We start from the raw sequence: 16,565 nt of genomic DNA, 5'->3' as shown, positions 1-16,565 counted from the left end.
ATGATCATGTCAGAGAAAAGTGTGAGCTAGTGGAGAGTGTCTTATGAGGAGAGTACAGTCTTTAGAACAGAGGTGCCCAGAAAGTCCTTTGCTCCTTTTCACTTGATTCTTCTGCTACACTCCTAGGAAGGTGGCTGAAGTTCAAGGCCAGAGGCCTTAGGCCTTCAAGGAGTGGAATTAAACTTGGGGGTTCAGGAGAACCCTTAATTGGAAAGAAGTCAACCCAAAGGTGATACAGCGCCTTATCTTCAAGGGAAATCTCCAGTTCTATGCCAAGAAGTGGATTTGCAGTTTGGAACAGAAGAAGTTACCGGGAATGTGGATTTACCACAAGAGTTTCTGCAATGAGGAGAGGTAGAAGATTCTAAAGGATATTTCACAAGAACATAAGAAGTGCCCTGCTGGGTCAAATCAAAATCCATCGAAGCCAGCATCCTGTCTCTGACAGTGGCCGGTCCAGGTCACATGTACCCGACAGATACCAAAAAGTAGCTCTGTTTCTTGTTACTCACTCCCAGGAGAAAGTGATGGCTTTCCCAAGTCTACCTGGCTAATAATGTTTTCCTCCAGGAACTCATCCAATCCTTTTAAACCCCGTATGCTAGTCACCTTGACCACATCCTCTGGCAACAGATTCCACAGCTTGATTGTGAGTTGAGTGAAAAAAGCACTTCTACGATTTGTTTTGAATGTGCTGGTTGTTAAGTTTCATGGAGTGTCCCCTTGTTTTGTATTATTTGAAAGGGTAAATAACCATCCTTTATTTACCCATTCCACCACTTTCATGATTTTATAAGCTTTTCTCATGTCCCCATTCAGCCATCTCTTTTCTAAGCTGAAGAGTCCTAACCTGCGTAGCTTCTCATCATGGAGAGATGTTCCATCCCCTTTAACATATTGTTGCCCTTCTCTGCACCCTTCCTAGTTCTGCCATGGGTACAATTGCAGCTAAGGGATGAATGCTCTGTCTGTGACAGCAACTGAGCGATGAAACAGAAAAAAAAAGAGGCAAACCAACCGCAACAAGATAGATAAAAATGTGAAGAGCAGGGGTAAAACAGTCAAAATACATACATTAGATTCTCAGACCGCAAGGACTCACACACTCCACTGTGAAAATACAACTGTACAGATGAACAAAGAAAACATAAGACGCATACACATATGAATGTAAAAAATTTGAGTAATAAATGTATTAAAAATACCCAACATGGCTAAAATTCCGCAGAACCCCTCATCAGGGGTATGTGCTCCCCAAATTCTTTATACAAAAAACAAGAAAGAAAGAACACCAAAATGTAATCCTACAGATTATAAAACCAAGTGTCCCGTAGACATCAAAGACTTGACTGACAACGCTGAAGGCCTGAAACCCTATGTTGCGAGGTCAAGTGGCCTAACTGTTAAATCCAAGAGGGGTAAAAGGTCAAGGACACCTGTTGGAAATGTCGTTTTCAGTGGCTGCAATCCACAACCGCAGCATAAGGAGCAGCTACCTGGTGCTGTCCAAAAAAGGGGCCAAAGAAAAACTCCATCGTGTTCTTTGCTGCAGTCCCAGAGGCACAATCCCAAGGCCAAAGCTGTTGTCGTGGATTGCAGTCAATGAAAGCAACATTTGCAACAGGTGTCCTTGTCCATACTCCTCTCGGATTCACGTTTGGACTGCTTGGTTCTTCTCTTCTTATATCTGTACTATTATACTTGTCTATGGTGCTTACAGTTTTTTTGGGTGTAAAGAATTTTGGCAGCACACACCCCTGATGCAGGCCTTTTGTTCATCAGTAACTGAAAAGCGACATTTCTTCATGAGAAGCATGGGAGACTCCTTCTAAGATGTCACAGGATTATACGTCCCTTTCCTTATCCTGGGGGTCCCACAGAACAGCCCAAACTCGGAGGTGAAGTCCAGGGCTCTGCTCTCTCACCTCCACATTAGGTGTGGCCTCTCTGGATGAAGGCTCTACTTAATTCTTTTCTTGGCCCATTATTTGATAAAAGACTTTTAATCTTTCCTGTTAAGAGTTCAGACATCCTTACCTGGTTGCCCGAGAAGAGGACGGCACCCAAAGACAGACTTGGGCGATACGGGATAGTGGCTCCTTTCGGAGGTGACTGGAAGAAAGAAAAAGAAATTCCTGCCGTTCACAGACATGAACTTGCCCTGGGCTACCACCTACACTAAGCCATCAGTTGTTATAGGATGTGCTGAGGCCTGGCTGAGTCAAACAACAGATCCTGCAGGCCGCAGGATATGGTATAGGACCAGGGAGGATCCAAGCTCATTGCTGGACTTCGCTCTGCTTCACAGTTTCCTAACAGTGCTTAGAAAGACTTCTAAATTTGGACCATTACTATTTCTAACCAACTGTATAATGTACTCCATTTGTAGCAGACATGGTAAAGGCTGGAAAAATATTCTGAAAACTTAGGAGCCAGCAAAAAATGTTTAGGAGCCAGGGTACAGCCCTTGATAGAGAGCTCAAAGATTTAGTGCTGGTAGAAGTGTGTGTGCACGTGTGGGGGTCCCCTCTGAGGCAGTGAGAGTAGAGCGGTAGTAGTGTCCCGTTCCCCCCCCCCCCGAGCAATATGGCCCATGGCCATGGATAAGTGGAAACAGTGCAGGCTGGTAAAACGCTGGCCCACAATCTGGCTTGCTGAACCCATTCCTTAAAGGTGCAGGGGCTCATAGGATGGTGCGACAACAGCTTGAGCTGTGGCTGCTTTGGCATTTGGGGCACCTTGGCCATGTCTAGCAACACTCCACAGCTAGGAAAATATGTTTCTTTAGTGCAAAACACTCCCACAATTCTTTTTTTTTTTGTCTTATTTTGAGGGGAGAGGGGCTTTTGTGCTTATTTTGCTAGTTTTGGGGCTTATATTGCTAGGGGGGGGGGGGATCTTACATTTTTAAATGCTTTATGTATATTGCTTGGAATCTGCCTTGTACAATTTAATTGAGAAAGGCAAAATAGAAATATATTTAAATAAATAAATAAATAAATAAATACATACATACATACATACATACATACATAAATAAATAAACTTGTTCTCCCTTTTACTCACTTCAGTCACTGAACCACCATTTCTTTCCCCACCCAGTGTAAAAATTGGGGGTGTCTGTTTTAACTGATGAAAGCCGCCAGGAGACCGAGTGCCTTAGGGACAGCTTGAAGCCAGGGACTGGTGAGGCCAAAGGGAGGTTGAAGGCCAGTGCGGTACTGGAGATGCCCAGAGATCGAGTGCCAGTAGGAACCACGGTACCACCGGGAGGCTGAGTGCCATTGTTTGTTCTGGGACCTATGGGAGGCCGAGTGCTGCTGCAATCACAGGGAAGCAGAGTGCCAGTGCAGGCCCCGGGGCTGCCAGACTGCCGTATTCTAGTGCGGCCAGTGGGAGGTGGAGCCCCTTGCAGGTCCTGCTGCCACTGGGGGGAGTGGAACCCATGAGTCACTATGGGGGGGGGGGGGGGGGGAGAGAGAGTTCTGGAACTCTGCCGGGGCTATGAGGAGCTGTGCTAGAAGGGAGGAGAATGCTGGGGCTGTGAGGGCCATGCTGTGGGGGTTATGGTAGGGCTGTAGGGCAGCATGCTTTGGCTGTTGGGAGGGAACCTGTGCTACGTGTGAGGGGAGTACTGGGACTGTGGAGGGCTGTGCTGGATAGGGGAGAGAGTACTAGGATTGTCTTAGGCTGTGGTAGGGGCGGGGAGAGTTCTGGGGCTGTGCTGGGAGGGGCATTGTAAGTAGGGTTTCTGACAAAAAAAGGGGTAATTTTCAAAAGACTTATGCGAGAGTTGTGCACATAAACTTGACACTTGCGCATGTAAGTAACCTCTGTGCCCAGTAAAGGCATTTTCAGAAGGGGGAGAATACTGTCACTGCCTCATGGAAAAGTGTGCATGGAGAAAGAGGCAGTGGAGGGCATCCTGGGGCAGGTTTTGGAAGTACACGCACATTTACTATACATATTTTATAAACAAAGTACACGCATATGTCACTAAACACACATGCATGCTAATCAAGTTGCAGTTTTAAATCTGACTTCCTTTTTGTCTATAGATTTTAGGTATGGGGGGGGGGTCTGGAGCACATGGTGGAGGTGGAACTGGTGAATGTCTGAATCAACTGGTGGAAGTTTCAGTGAACTAGTTCTCGGTGGGTAGGCACACAAGTATTTTAATAAGAGAAAGGAAGGCGGTACGGGCTTGTCCCGGCCCGACGCAGATAACATGGGCTTGAGCAGCTGTGAGTAAGGGATAGGATTAGCAAAGGCAGGTGGGGGTGGGGGAAAAAAGGGGAGTTAGGTAACCAATAGCAGCATCAGCAATTTGAATGCTGTTATGCTATTGGTCAGTAGTTAAACAAAGGGCTGGAGCAGAGCTCAGAACGGCAGTTGGGAATTCAACAGCAAGCAGAGGGCAGGTTTTTGCTTTGCTGCGCTGGGGATTTTCCAACTGTCATTTGTGCGGTTTCGCTGTCTTTTAGTTAGTTATTTAGCAAAATGAAGAGAGCCAAAAACAAACCGGAGGTGGCTGCAGCGGGTGGAATTTCATCCCGTTCCTCAGCGAGGTCGTCAGGGGTTGGCAGGTGACGGTCTCTACAGATCTGCAGGCCTCATTTGGTGAGTGGCTTCGTCTTCACTAACTGACATTCCCCCCCCCCCCCTAATTCCCCTTTGCCCTGCTGCCCCGCCTCCCCCACTGATTCAGGTGTAAGCGGCCCAGAACCTGCTGTTCCCCCCCCCCCCCTGCAAAGCCCTGCCCTTAGGAGACAGCCTCGTGTCAGAGTTCCTGCTGCTTACGGTTTCCACAACCTTGTACTTGTTTTTTCTCCTCAGCCAGCTCGTGCACCATTTTGTGAGGGAGGCAGTCAGCGCTGAGGTCACTGGGAAAGAATTATTGGTTTCGGGTTACAGAGTGATTTACATTTAAATGTGAATCCGATAAAGGCTAAGAAACATAAGGAGCGTGCCTGCTCTAGTGGCAGTGGAGCCCCCTTTCTCTAGCCGGTGACTGCCTGCTATGTCTCCTGTTATGATGGGATATTCTTTTAAAGGCAGTGTTTTACGGGAGCTGCTGGAACGGGCAAGCAGTGGAGTAAGGGGCGAGTTAGTGGATTCTTCCCAGAGCAAGTTCCCAGCAGGGGATGGTGAATGTGGTGGCAGACTTCCCAGTCGGCCAGTTGCCCCTTCGGTGCCCGTCGGTGCTAGGCCAAGGCTACAGCTGCATTTATTGTCAATATTTTAGGTCTCATGGCTAAAGCAGGATTTGTTAATTTTCAGCAGGTGTGGTGGGTGAGGGGAAAGGTGCAGAAGGTACAGGAGGTTGGCCCTCAGATTTAGGAGCATCTTTAGGCAATCAGATTTATCCTCAGGATGTTGGAATAAAAGGGCGGCCCCTTGTGGGCAAGCAAAACGGGGCCCCTTTACAAAAGATCCCTTTACATTCAGGGGCGCTAAAGGGGGATTTGGTGGCGGGGGAGGGGGAGGATTGTTGCGGATACAGGTGGTTTTGCAGATGAAGCCGATGATTCGGTGCCTGGACCTTCCAGTCGTGAGGCCTGGAGGGAGTTGGATACGGCAGCGCATGCCTTTACTGCTCAGGTCGATCAGGAAGGACTGAAGAGGAATGTTGCGGACGACAGGAGTGGCTTGGCATCGGGAACACACGGCAGCAGTGTTTGGGAGCTGAGCAAGGTAAGACTTCCAAAGGTAGTGCTCGGGAGGGTAAGAAAGATAATAAGAGGAGAAAGAGGGCTCATTCTAGTAGTAGTTTAAGCTCTTCTTCGTTTTCCTCGAGCACTAGCGACACGGGGCCAGGTCAGCATACGGCTTTATCTGTAGGGCCATAGTATGATACGGGTCCTCCGGCTTTAGCTTCTTTAATGGAGCTTTGGGAGGAGGTCCTATCCGGTTAGTTACAAGGCTTAAAAAAAAAAAAAAAAAATTCTGTTAATATTTTGATTGTAGAGGGAAGAAAAGGGGGAGGAAAACATCTATAAGTCTAACAGGCAGAATAAGAAAGGTAGTGCGGGCCCAAAAATGTCTAAGAATATAGTCTATTGGGTAAAGGGGTTTTTTGCGTTTAGTAAGTGTTGGTAGTCATTTTGATCCTACTCAGTACGGAGCACGTCTGTCCTCCGCTGATAGTATTCTAGGAGCCTTTAAGGATTATGAGGGTTGGGCATGGCCCAATTATGCTGAAAAGTTCTGGGATAAAATGGCTGGGAACAAATTTGTCATGGGGTTCTCAGGACATTCATTTATGGTTAACTCAGATGACCAACAATGGAACCAATTTAGTAAAGTGGGACAGGGAGTGCTGGCTTTAGTGCTAGTTCCGGTACTTTATCCTCCAGTATTGGTACGAATACTTCCTTTTGTGGTCCTGGAACTGTTCGCAAAATCGAGTCTGGTACGAACAGTAAGGGACGCGAATCTGACATCTGTTGGAGGTTTAATAAGCTCACTTGCCTGTTCCCCGAAGGTAACTCCAGGTACGCATGTGCCACTTGCGGGGGGGTGGGGCGCATTCGGCTGTCAAAGGTTAGCAAGGTCCAGGTGCTAATGTTATCAAAAGCGCTAAGTGAATCTCCATGGTAGAGCAAGGCTGACTCTCCCTTAGTTTATTGCAGCTTTAGTGGAAGGTTCGAAATCGTATCCCAACAGAGATGCTGTTGCTATGTTGTCTGGGGCTTTAGATGCGACTTCCATATCCGTTAAGAAGGTCCCGGGGTAGGGAGAGGGCTGAGAATTCTAAATCTGTTTATCGGATGGCTGAGGGCGCACGAGATAAAATACAGGTGGAACTTCAGTGTGGAAGAGTAGCCGGGTCATTTCCTTGTAAACATTTTGAGCATAGGCTTCTCACCATTAGCAGTGATTAAAAAAAAAAAAAAAAAAATGCCGGGAAAATTTAAGTTAATTTTTAATTTGTCACACCCTGAGAGATCTTCAGTTAATGATTTCATCCCTAAACAAGTGAGTCGCAGTCAAGTATGCATCATTCGATTAAGCCATAGACTTGGTCCGTAAGGCGGGTCCTGGGGGTCTTGGTTAGCCAAAGCTGATATTGAATCAGCTTTTCGGTTATTATTAATTGGTGTGTATTTTAGGGGCAAGCGGTGTGCAGCGCAGTGGCCAGGGCTATGGGTTTCAGATGTTTTAGTATTGAATATAACTTTCTTGGAGCTTTTTCCTATCATCGTTGCCTTAACTATATGGGGCAAGGAGTGGTCTAACAAGAAAGTAGTTTGGTGGTGTGACAATATGTGCGTGGTCCAAGTGGTTCATAAGCAAGCAGCAAAGTGTCTGAGAGTTTTGCTTTGTTGGGAGTAATGATATATTCTGTTTAAAATTGCATGTAACATATGGCAGGACATGTCCCGGGGAATTTGAATATGATTGCTGATGCTCTTTCGCGTTTTAAATGGGATGTCTTTGGGCCGAAGCTCCTCATGCCAGTGGGTTGGGAGAGAGCATGCCGGAACACCTTTGGCATCTTTGCACGTAGTAACGCGGAATTTGATCAGACAATCCCTGGCTCCTGCTATATGGAGCTCTTACTTAGCAATGGGGGAGAAGATGAAAGAGCGGTGGTGTTGTTAAAGCGTATGGTTATATGTATTTGTTGCATTGGTGGCGGTAAGCCCGAGCCCAAATATTGTTGATTTATTGTATTGTTAAAAGGTATGCAAAAGGAGGGGGGGGTGAGTCTTGTGCAGTGCGGGGGGGCTGCTGCACGGGATGGCCAATGAGCAAAAGGGGGCCGATGCTCAGAGGCGATATCCCTGACCCACGCTCGGACGAGGTGGGGTTATAGGTCTAGAGGATACAGGTGGAGCTCTACCACTGGGATGCGGTGGGGGGCCAGTTAAGAAGGATGTTACAAGGCGGGGGGGTCATGTTTTAGCTTGTTATAAAGTTATGGGGCTCGGGTCTGGTGTAAATAAACTGCGGCCTTTATTTGACCAAATAAAGGTGTTTGTCTTTTTTCAGTGAAGCAAGGAAAAAGGGGAATGTGTTTGGGGAGGGGGGGGGGTAAAAGGAAAGCGAATCTTGCCTCTACCAGTTATTGGTTTGGGGTTGGAAGTGGGGCACTATTCGGCACCTTCATTTAGGAGGGGCACAGCAACTACAGCCGCGGAATTGGGGTGGTCGGCCCGGAGAATTCAAGCGCTGGGACAATGGAAGTCAGAGGTTTATCGTAGTTATGTAAGAAAATAGCTTTTCTTGGAAGATGAGAAGACGATGTTCTGCATGAAAATAATTGAAAAAATTTATTTTGCAGACATAAGACGGGGGAGTGGATCCGTGAATGAGCTTGGTCGTGGGCCATTCTTTTGCATCGGGCTCTGCGAAGGGCGGAGGAGAGGCCTTATGGTGAACACCCGGATCTGAATCATACAGAATGGATTGTTCGCTGGTTTGGCAATGGGGGAATGCGTCGGGGGAATCTGCTTATCTTTCTCCAGAATAGAATGCTAAGATGGGGAATCCCGGAGATTGTTATCGATTATCTGGGGGGTAATGATTTTGGTAACGTAACACGTCGCGAATTAGCAGCGATCATACGCAAAGATTTGGCTACCATACTGAATTACCTGCATAATACTAAAATTGGCGGGTCTAATATTATAGTTCGTATCACACACTACACGGAGCCTTTATGGCGAAAGGGTTTTGGAAAATGAATTGAATAGGCAAGTTGGTAAATGGGTAGTTCAACACGGTGGTTTTTTGGGTTCGCCACACAGGGTCATGGGTAACCTTAGGTGTTTTTTTCTTGGGAGATGGGGTGCATCTTTCTGACGTGGGCATTGATTTATTTAATAATGCTTTGGAGAAAGTTTTCAAGCAGCAGCTTTTAGGTTAAGTGGCCGCAGTGGGGGAACAAAGGCAAATATTTTGCCTTTGTTTGTGGCGGAAAAACCCGAGCCATATGTTTAATGTATTATTTGGAATTGTAAAGGACATTGGAGGGGGGGGGGGGGAAATGCTCGTGTAGTTTGGGGCTGCTACACGGGAAGGCCTAAAGAGCAAGAGGGGGCCGATGCTCAGGCCGCATGCTTACCCTCGCTGGTGCCATGGCGGGGTGAGTGATGGGGGGGTGCCTAAAGTCGGCGGGGGGGGGGGGAAATGCTCGTGTAGTTTGGGGCTGCTACACGGGAAGGCCTAAAGAGCAAGAGGGGGCCGATGCTCAGGCCGCAGGCTTACCCTCGCTGGTGCCATGGCGGGGTGAGTGATGGGGGGGGGGGGTACCTAAAGTCGGCTTACCATTGAGACGCGGTGGTAAGCGAAAGAGGGGCATGGGGCGGTGGAGGTTTGGGGGAATTAACTTTGGAATTTTGTATAATTTGCTGGCTCGGGTTATGTTTTAATAAACTGCGGCCATTATTTAATGCCACATTGTTGTTATGTGCATTTTGTTCAGGGAGAGAGGGGCAAGTATGTGTATGTATGCACGAACAGCTAGTATCAAGTCCCTATGTTAAGGAAGGCGGTACGGGCTTGTCCCGGCCCGACGCAGATAACATGGGCTTGAGCAGCTGTGAGTAAGGGATAGGATTAGCAAAGGCAGGTGGGGGTGGGGGAAAAAAGGGGAGTTAGGTAACCAATAGCAGCATCAGCAATTTGAATGCTGTTATGCTATTGGTCAGTAGTTAAACAATAGGCTGGAGCAGAGCTCAGAACGGCAGTTGGGAATTCAACAGCAAGCAGAGGGCAGGTTTTTGCTTCCCTCCCTCCCTCCCGAAATTTTATATTGCTGTTAATCATCTTATGAGTGTTTGTATTATATATGTCGCAGTGGAGGCGGAAAAACCCGAGCCATATGTTTAATGTATTATTTGGAATTGTAAAGGACATTGGAGGGGGGGGGGGAAATGCTCGTGTAGTTTGGGGCTGCTACACGGGAAGGCCTAAAGAGCAAGAGGGGGCCGATGCTCAGGCCGCATGCTTACCCTCGCTGGTGCCATGGCGGGGTGAGTGATGGGGGGGGTGCCTAAAGTCGGCGGGGGGGGGGAAATGCTCGTGTAGTTTGGGGCTGCTACACGGGAAGGCCTAAAGAGCAAGAGGGGGCCGATGCTCAGGCCGCAGGCTTACCCTCGCTGGTGCCATGGCGGGGTGAGTGATGGGGGGGGGGGGGTACCTAAAGTCGGCTTACCATTGAGACGCGGTGGTAAGCGAAAGAGGGGCATGGGGCGGTGGAGGTTTGGGGGAATTAACTTTGGAATTTTGTATAATTTGCTGGCTCGGGTTATGTTTTAATAAACTGCGGCCATTATTTAATGCCACATTGTTGTTATGTGCATTTTGTTCAGGGAGAGAGGGGCAAGTATGTGTATGTATGCACGAACAGCTAGTATCAAGTCCCTATGTTATGCGACGGGGACCCCTAAATTAAGTCCTGGCCACTAGAAATTGCCCTTAGGAACATGTTCTGGGATATCAATTGATCTCCACTTTTGGGCTGTAGTGATGAGTCACTGTGGCAAAGGTTTATTGAGAAGTTTCAGCATATTCCTTTAAGTAATGGTGTGAGGGAGAACCACCAGGGGGAAATTCTTTGGGATCAATATAAGGCAGTGTTCAGAGTGGGAAAGGGTCTTCTCTCTTTGTTATCTGACTTGGAGTGGGGAGCTCTCACAGCTCCTTCAGAGGGAGGTTGGTGCAACAAGGGCCAGGCATGAGACCAGGGAACCAATGCGGGGCCCCTGTGAGGTGTTATGTGGCAACCCTAGGAGAAGGATGGCCCACAACAGCCTTGTGGGAATATCCAGTGAAGGAGGCGAATTGTCCTGATGGGACTATAACTGAGAAGAATTCTGTGGGAGAGCGTGAGTACCGAATGTCAGCCGTAGTGAGAAAGAATGGGAAGCATTTTCCGTACTGTGCTACTTAATTGAAGATTTGGAGGAAGAATGTTGTTGTTGTTGCTGCTGCTAATTTAGTGTTGTAAGAGCCTGTGAAACCAGATTGAATCAGTGAATTTTTAATACTTCTGACTGCTGGAAACCCCAGAATTTTGAAAATAAATGTTTTTGTTGTGTGAAGACATCTCTTATGCGAGATACTCCTTAATCTCAAGGTGTGGGTTTGTGAAAGGCATCTCTCGGTGATGGAAGAGTGGGGTTGAAGATTTTGGATCTAAATGTTTTATGAAACTTTCTGTATCCAGCTTGAGAAATGCAGCCCACACCTTGGTGGCAGGTTCACTACATCATCTGCTCCACAGTTTTTATTTATTAATTTATTTATTTTTGTGAACCCATGAGAGGCTGGTGCTCAACTCATAAACAGATATCAGACTCTCTCTCATTTTCTGTGCCCCGAAAGGGGGTTAAACGAGAAACATGCATACATCAGCCAACTTCATAAAATACCTGCCTCCATGCCATATTACATGCACATGTTACAATTATTTAATGCATAAAATATATGCGCCCACCTTTATATAACAGGTATATCAGTTATGCGGATCCCTACATTAAAAAAATGTGCACATACTGAAACATGCATGCATATTTTTTGAGGCAATGATATGTGGTATTTTATAAACTGTGTGGCTCCCACTGCAGTTTCTAGAAGACGGGTGGAAGTGTAAGGGCACCTTATGTGCTGTTCTGTGCACTATTGAAAATTACCCTCAAAAAGTATTGCTAATTTGAAATAACAGAAAAACAACAACCCAATAAATGTAATAGCAAATCACAAGCACAGATAAACACTGATTTTAGGCATCTTCAATACCCCCTAATTAGCAAAGCAAAATAAATCTTGAAATTTACATTTTATAGACACCTAAAATCAGAATTCACAGTCGAATAATGGAGGAGGGGGTCAAGGGTTCCAGGTTTTGCTTGGGAATCGTGGCTTTGGCTCACTGCTGTCTCAATGGGAAGGAAGGAATCAGCTTGCGGGGTAAACACTGCCCCCTGTAAACAAGGGCAGTGGCTGGGAGAGGAGGCCTGGAAGTCATTGCTCTCCCCCTCTGTAAATGAGATCTATGGCAGGTGTGAAGGACGCGGATTCAGTGCTGCACTCTGCAGCAAACTCCAGGCTGTCAAACATGAACTCCATGCCAAAATGCAGACAAGTTCTCATTTCGCTGCCTTACTAAATGGGCTTGGGAAACTGCCTTCAAACCAGTTTAAATGAACTGTGCAGCTTGCTGAAGAAAATACATTTTGCAGTTTTAAGCCATCTGAAACTGGTTTCTAAACTCATTTGTTAAGAAAGTGAAACAAGAACCTTCCGGCATTTTTTGCGCAACTGCTCGCTTCTGTCGTATGGGAAGATGGGATTTTGACGCAGAGCATGGCCTGAAAGGCACAAGTCATCATTGTGAACAAGGAGTATATGGGACAGAAGCGGGCTGGAAGGCAGCAGAAACCCTGGAAACAGCTCCAGTGAGGTGTGACGGAGAGGAGGCTGACATCGAGAGAGCAGGCGGCACAGTACCTCCAGGATCACGGCGCAGATCTGCCTCACGCACTGGATAACGGCCTCAGGCGTGCCGGAGACGGTGACAGCACGCTCAGTGGAGTTGGGGAGCAGGTCTCCTGCCACCTGGACCTGTGCCCCTGTGTTCTGGAATGAAAACAAGGAGAGGAGATGGGTGTGGCTCAGTGGACAAGGGGCGAAGAATACAAAATGAAATCAGTTTACGCAGGCATAAAGCATTTTACCCGAATAATGATTGAAAACCATCCTCCCTCAGCGTGGTTAACTTTTAGCTACACTGAGAGGAGGCGTTCTGGAGCACGTGTTTAGGGCAGAGGAGGAAAAGTACACATGAAGATCTGAAAATGCCATCCACGCGTGGACTTTCCAGGCAAAACTCTACTCAGGTGCAACCGACCGTGCAATTTTCACAATGGAAGTGAGGACATGCCCGTACTTTCACTTTGAAAAGTGGTGCAAAGCCTATGAATACAAAGTCTGCAAGTCTTGGTCTCAGCGGGAACACTTACAAAATTAGCCCAATACGATTTTTTTCAATCCATCTCTCGCTCTCTCTTTTTCAGGAGTATCACCACAAGGGTTAAAGTGAAGGTATGTTTTGCAACCCCTTCCGTCTTCCCTTACAAGTTTCACAAGTCAGATATAATTTAAACCAAATTATTTTCCTATGTCTTAGACTAAAGCAGTTTCTTCATTCAGCTGAATTACTAGAATACATTTAAATTTTATATTTGGTTTGTGAAGTCTTGGCCTTGCTGCTCCTGCCTCTCTACATTAGCCTTCAGTGAGAGAAAAAGTAGAAGGGACTCAGGGCAGGTGGTGATGCTCGCACTAAGGGGCAGTGTATGGTTGACTACTTGGGAGGAGCCCTGTCCAGAAGAAGGAGAGCCAAAACAGTGAACAGGAAGGGTACAGAGAGACGGCAGATAGGAGGTGAAGAGATGGGAAAGGAACGGTTTGAGAATGATCATCCTCCATGCGGTTGTACTGATATTCGTGTAATAACCTGCATCTGACAGGATCTCTCCCCTACCTCGCGGATCTCTTTGATTTTGGATCCTGCTTTGCCGATGACAGATCCACATTGGCTGGCTGGGATGACCAGCCTTAGCGTCACGGGTGGTTTAGAAATGGGACTGCCATTGGGAGGCCCTGCGCCAAGGTCCTGAAACAGAAGAGAGAGTTTTAGAAATACAGATGCTGTTGGACGAGAAGCATCACTTGGTCCACCCAGTCTGCCCATTTATGCCTGCCTGCTGTGTAGTCACAGGTCTTACTCAATCTGTGGTCTTCTCCCTCCCTAAGTTCCCTTTATGTCTGTGCCATGCATGCTTGAATTCTGCCCCTGTTTTGACTTCTACTGCTTCTGCTGTTTCAGGTGTCCTCCAGCAACTCAGTTAAAAAGTATTTTCATACATTCCTTCTGAACCTTCCTCCCTTTGGCATCATATGATGATCCCTTGTCCTTCAGCTTTTCATTCTATAGAAAACACTATATGCTTTGGTACCTTATTGAAGCCTTCTAGATATCTGAATATTTGCACAATATCTCTCCTTTCCCTTCTTTCTTCTTGAGAGTACATCTTCAGCCCTTTCGCTCTCTCGGGATTATGTTTTGCACATACCTTGATAAGAATGAATCTCATTTGTAAGCCAGAGCATGCCGGAAACAACCTCAGTCTCTCAAATTTACAGCTAATGCTCTTCATAATACTTGCGATTTGCCAAAGAGAACATCCTTCTGAAGTTCATAGGATGTAATATGCATAGGTAACATATCAAGGTGCGCCTTGAAATTATTTTTAATCTAGTCCTTAACATCTATTACAATTGGGAACTATTTACAATTTGGAACTATTTCTGTATCTTCCTACCACAGTTTCTTGGACTTTGATTGCATCCGTTGTTACTTAAGAATCTTCTTTCTCTCCGTATAATCCACAGAATAGTTACTGGGTACTGTAATCAAGTCTATCAAAGTGTACATCTTTGCAGCAAACTTCTGCAAGTTGAGGTGGCTGGATGAACTATGCTCCTTTTACCCAACCTCTTCAAGCTGTGTTGTGAGATATTGAGAGCACAAGAGGATCCATATCATGGACTATGTTTTCTGCTATCAAGTCTTTGGAAATCGTGTTGGGAAACATTGAGATCAGGAAGTTCCCTGTACGTAACCGGATCAGTCCAGACAGCTGGGTTTTGCCTCCCATCCAGCAGATGGAGACAGAGAAAGTTTGACTGACTCTGCCACTTAACCTGAGGTGCCACCTGCAGTCTGCCAGAATTTCTGTCTCCAGCAGATGGTGGAAGTGCAAAATCCTGCAGTCTGAGAAAAAAATAAAACAGGATAGAAAGGAAGAAAATGATAAATAGCATCTTTTTTTCAGATAGCCTCCCAGGGGTTAGTGAGGTCCTGGTGGGACCATCCCCTCTGGTATTTGAGGCAGGAGAACTGTTAGTCAGGGATCCTTTGCAGCCTCCAGAGCCATGCTGCCATCCAGGGAGACACCGGGGGTCCTGGTTCACTCACCCTGTCAGGATTCACATGAGCCTCAGTTGTTTAAAATTGTTTTAACTTGTTTAAAAAAAAAAAAAAAAAAAAAAAAAAAAAAAAGCTTTCTGCACGGCTCTGCTTTCCCAGTGCTTGCAACTTGAGTTTCACAGTTGTGGTGATAAGCCACATTTTTTATATGCAAAAAGGAAAATTCTTGAAAAATTTGAGAAATTTAACACATTAAGAAATTTTGTGGTTAATTTTATGGTGCCCTAGCGACTAATGATAAATGATTATAGTATTTCAGTGATTCTGAGCAGTCATTTAAATTACCACATGTCTTTATATGGTGCTATCAGTTGGATCAATGGTTTAGGTGCTTTTAGAATTAGTTCCAGTTTCTATTTTTTCTGTCGAGCTGTTTTGTTGGTGGCTGTGTGCTTTTTGTTGTATTGGTTGGAATTTTTCCACCTTACATTACTTATAGATATTTGTATACACCGTTCAGGTCACATTCCTTTATATTGCAGTCTTCAGTCAGAGAGATGTTTTCAGGTTTGCTTAGTTTTCTTCTAAGGAAGGTTGCCTTTGCACATTTATCAAGGCCAAATGTCATCCTGATGTCATTTGAGAAATTCTTCACTACACGGAGATGTAAGCTATAGCGTTTCAAGTCATGTATAAACAGTAGATGAGATGTCATTGGCAGGAGATAGGGAGCTCTAGGATTAAGGCTAATTCCATAACCCAAGGAGGAAATAACAGTACTCAGTGAGGCCGATATTCTATGCGTGATTAACACTAGATAGCCTGATAAGTAGGACTTATCTGGCTATGGCAGTAGCTGAATATCCAGTTATGATCAACAGCCGCTATATACCTGAACAAGTCACTTATCCAATTATCAGAATAGCCGGATAAGTTGTAGGCGGGCAGTGGGAAGATTGAGGTGGCACTACTTAGTAGAGATGTGAATCGTGTGATCGATCGTCTTAACGATCAATTTCAGCTGGGAGGGGGAGGGAATCGGATCGTCGCAGTTTGGGTTTTTTAAATATCGTGTAAATCGTGTAAATCGAAAACCGGCACACTAAAACATCCCTAAAACCCACCCCGACCCTTTAAAATAAATCCCCCACCCTCCTGAACTCCCCCAAAATGCCTTAAATTACATGGGGTCCAGAGGAAGGGTCCCGGTGTGATCTTTTACTCTCAGACCTCCGTGCGTTGTAGAAATGGCGCCGGCGCTACCTTTGACCTGTCATATGACAGGTCAAAGGTAGCGCCGGCGCCATTTTGTTTTTTTGTCCCCCGGACCCCCGCTGGACCCCGCTGGACCCCGCTGGACCCCCGCTGGACCCCGGACCCCCGCTTGTCCCCCGGACCCCCGCTGGACCCCCAGGGACTTTTGGCCAGCTTGGGGGGGCCTCCTGACCCCCACAAGACTTGCCAAAAGTCCAGCGGGGGTCCGGGAGCGATCTCCTACCGCGAATCGTTTTTCCGTACGGAAAATGGCGCCGGCCATACGCCGTACGGAAAAACGATTCGACTGCAGGAGGTTGTTTCGGACCCCCGCTGGACACCCAGGGACTTTTGGCCAGCTTGGGGG

General features: G+C 46.6%; 1 protein-coding gene across 4 annotated transcripts in view; it reads right to left on the bottom strand.

The window, feature by feature from the left end:
* The window catches only part of PCBP4 (poly(rC) binding protein 4), a 160,750-nt gene that overhangs the window by 33,864 nt on the left and 110,321 nt on the right, over positions 1–16,565 (bottom strand). For all 4 annotated transcript variants that reach the window (XM_029599515.1, XM_029599514.1, XM_029599517.1 and 1 more), the window contains exons 6-8: positions 13,496–13,627; positions 12,460–12,588; positions 2,038–2,112 (exon numbers count right to left, since the gene is read on the bottom strand). In XM_029599515.1, the coding sequence (XP_029455375.1) occupies positions 2,038–2,112; positions 12,460–12,588; positions 13,496–13,627 (336 nt within the window). The remainder of the gene's footprint in view (positions 1–2,037; positions 2,113–12,459; positions 12,589–13,495; positions 13,628–16,565) is intronic.

Source organism: Rhinatrema bivittatum, chromosome 4 (assembly GCF_901001135.1).
Source record: "Rhinatrema bivittatum chromosome 4, aRhiBiv1.1, whole genome shotgun sequence".
Taxonomy (NCBI): Eukaryota; Metazoa; Chordata; class Amphibia; order Gymnophiona; family Rhinatrematidae; genus Rhinatrema; species Rhinatrema bivittatum.
The sequence above is the reverse complement of the archived record's forward strand: the minus strand, read 5'-3'. Positions and strand labels throughout refer to the sequence as shown.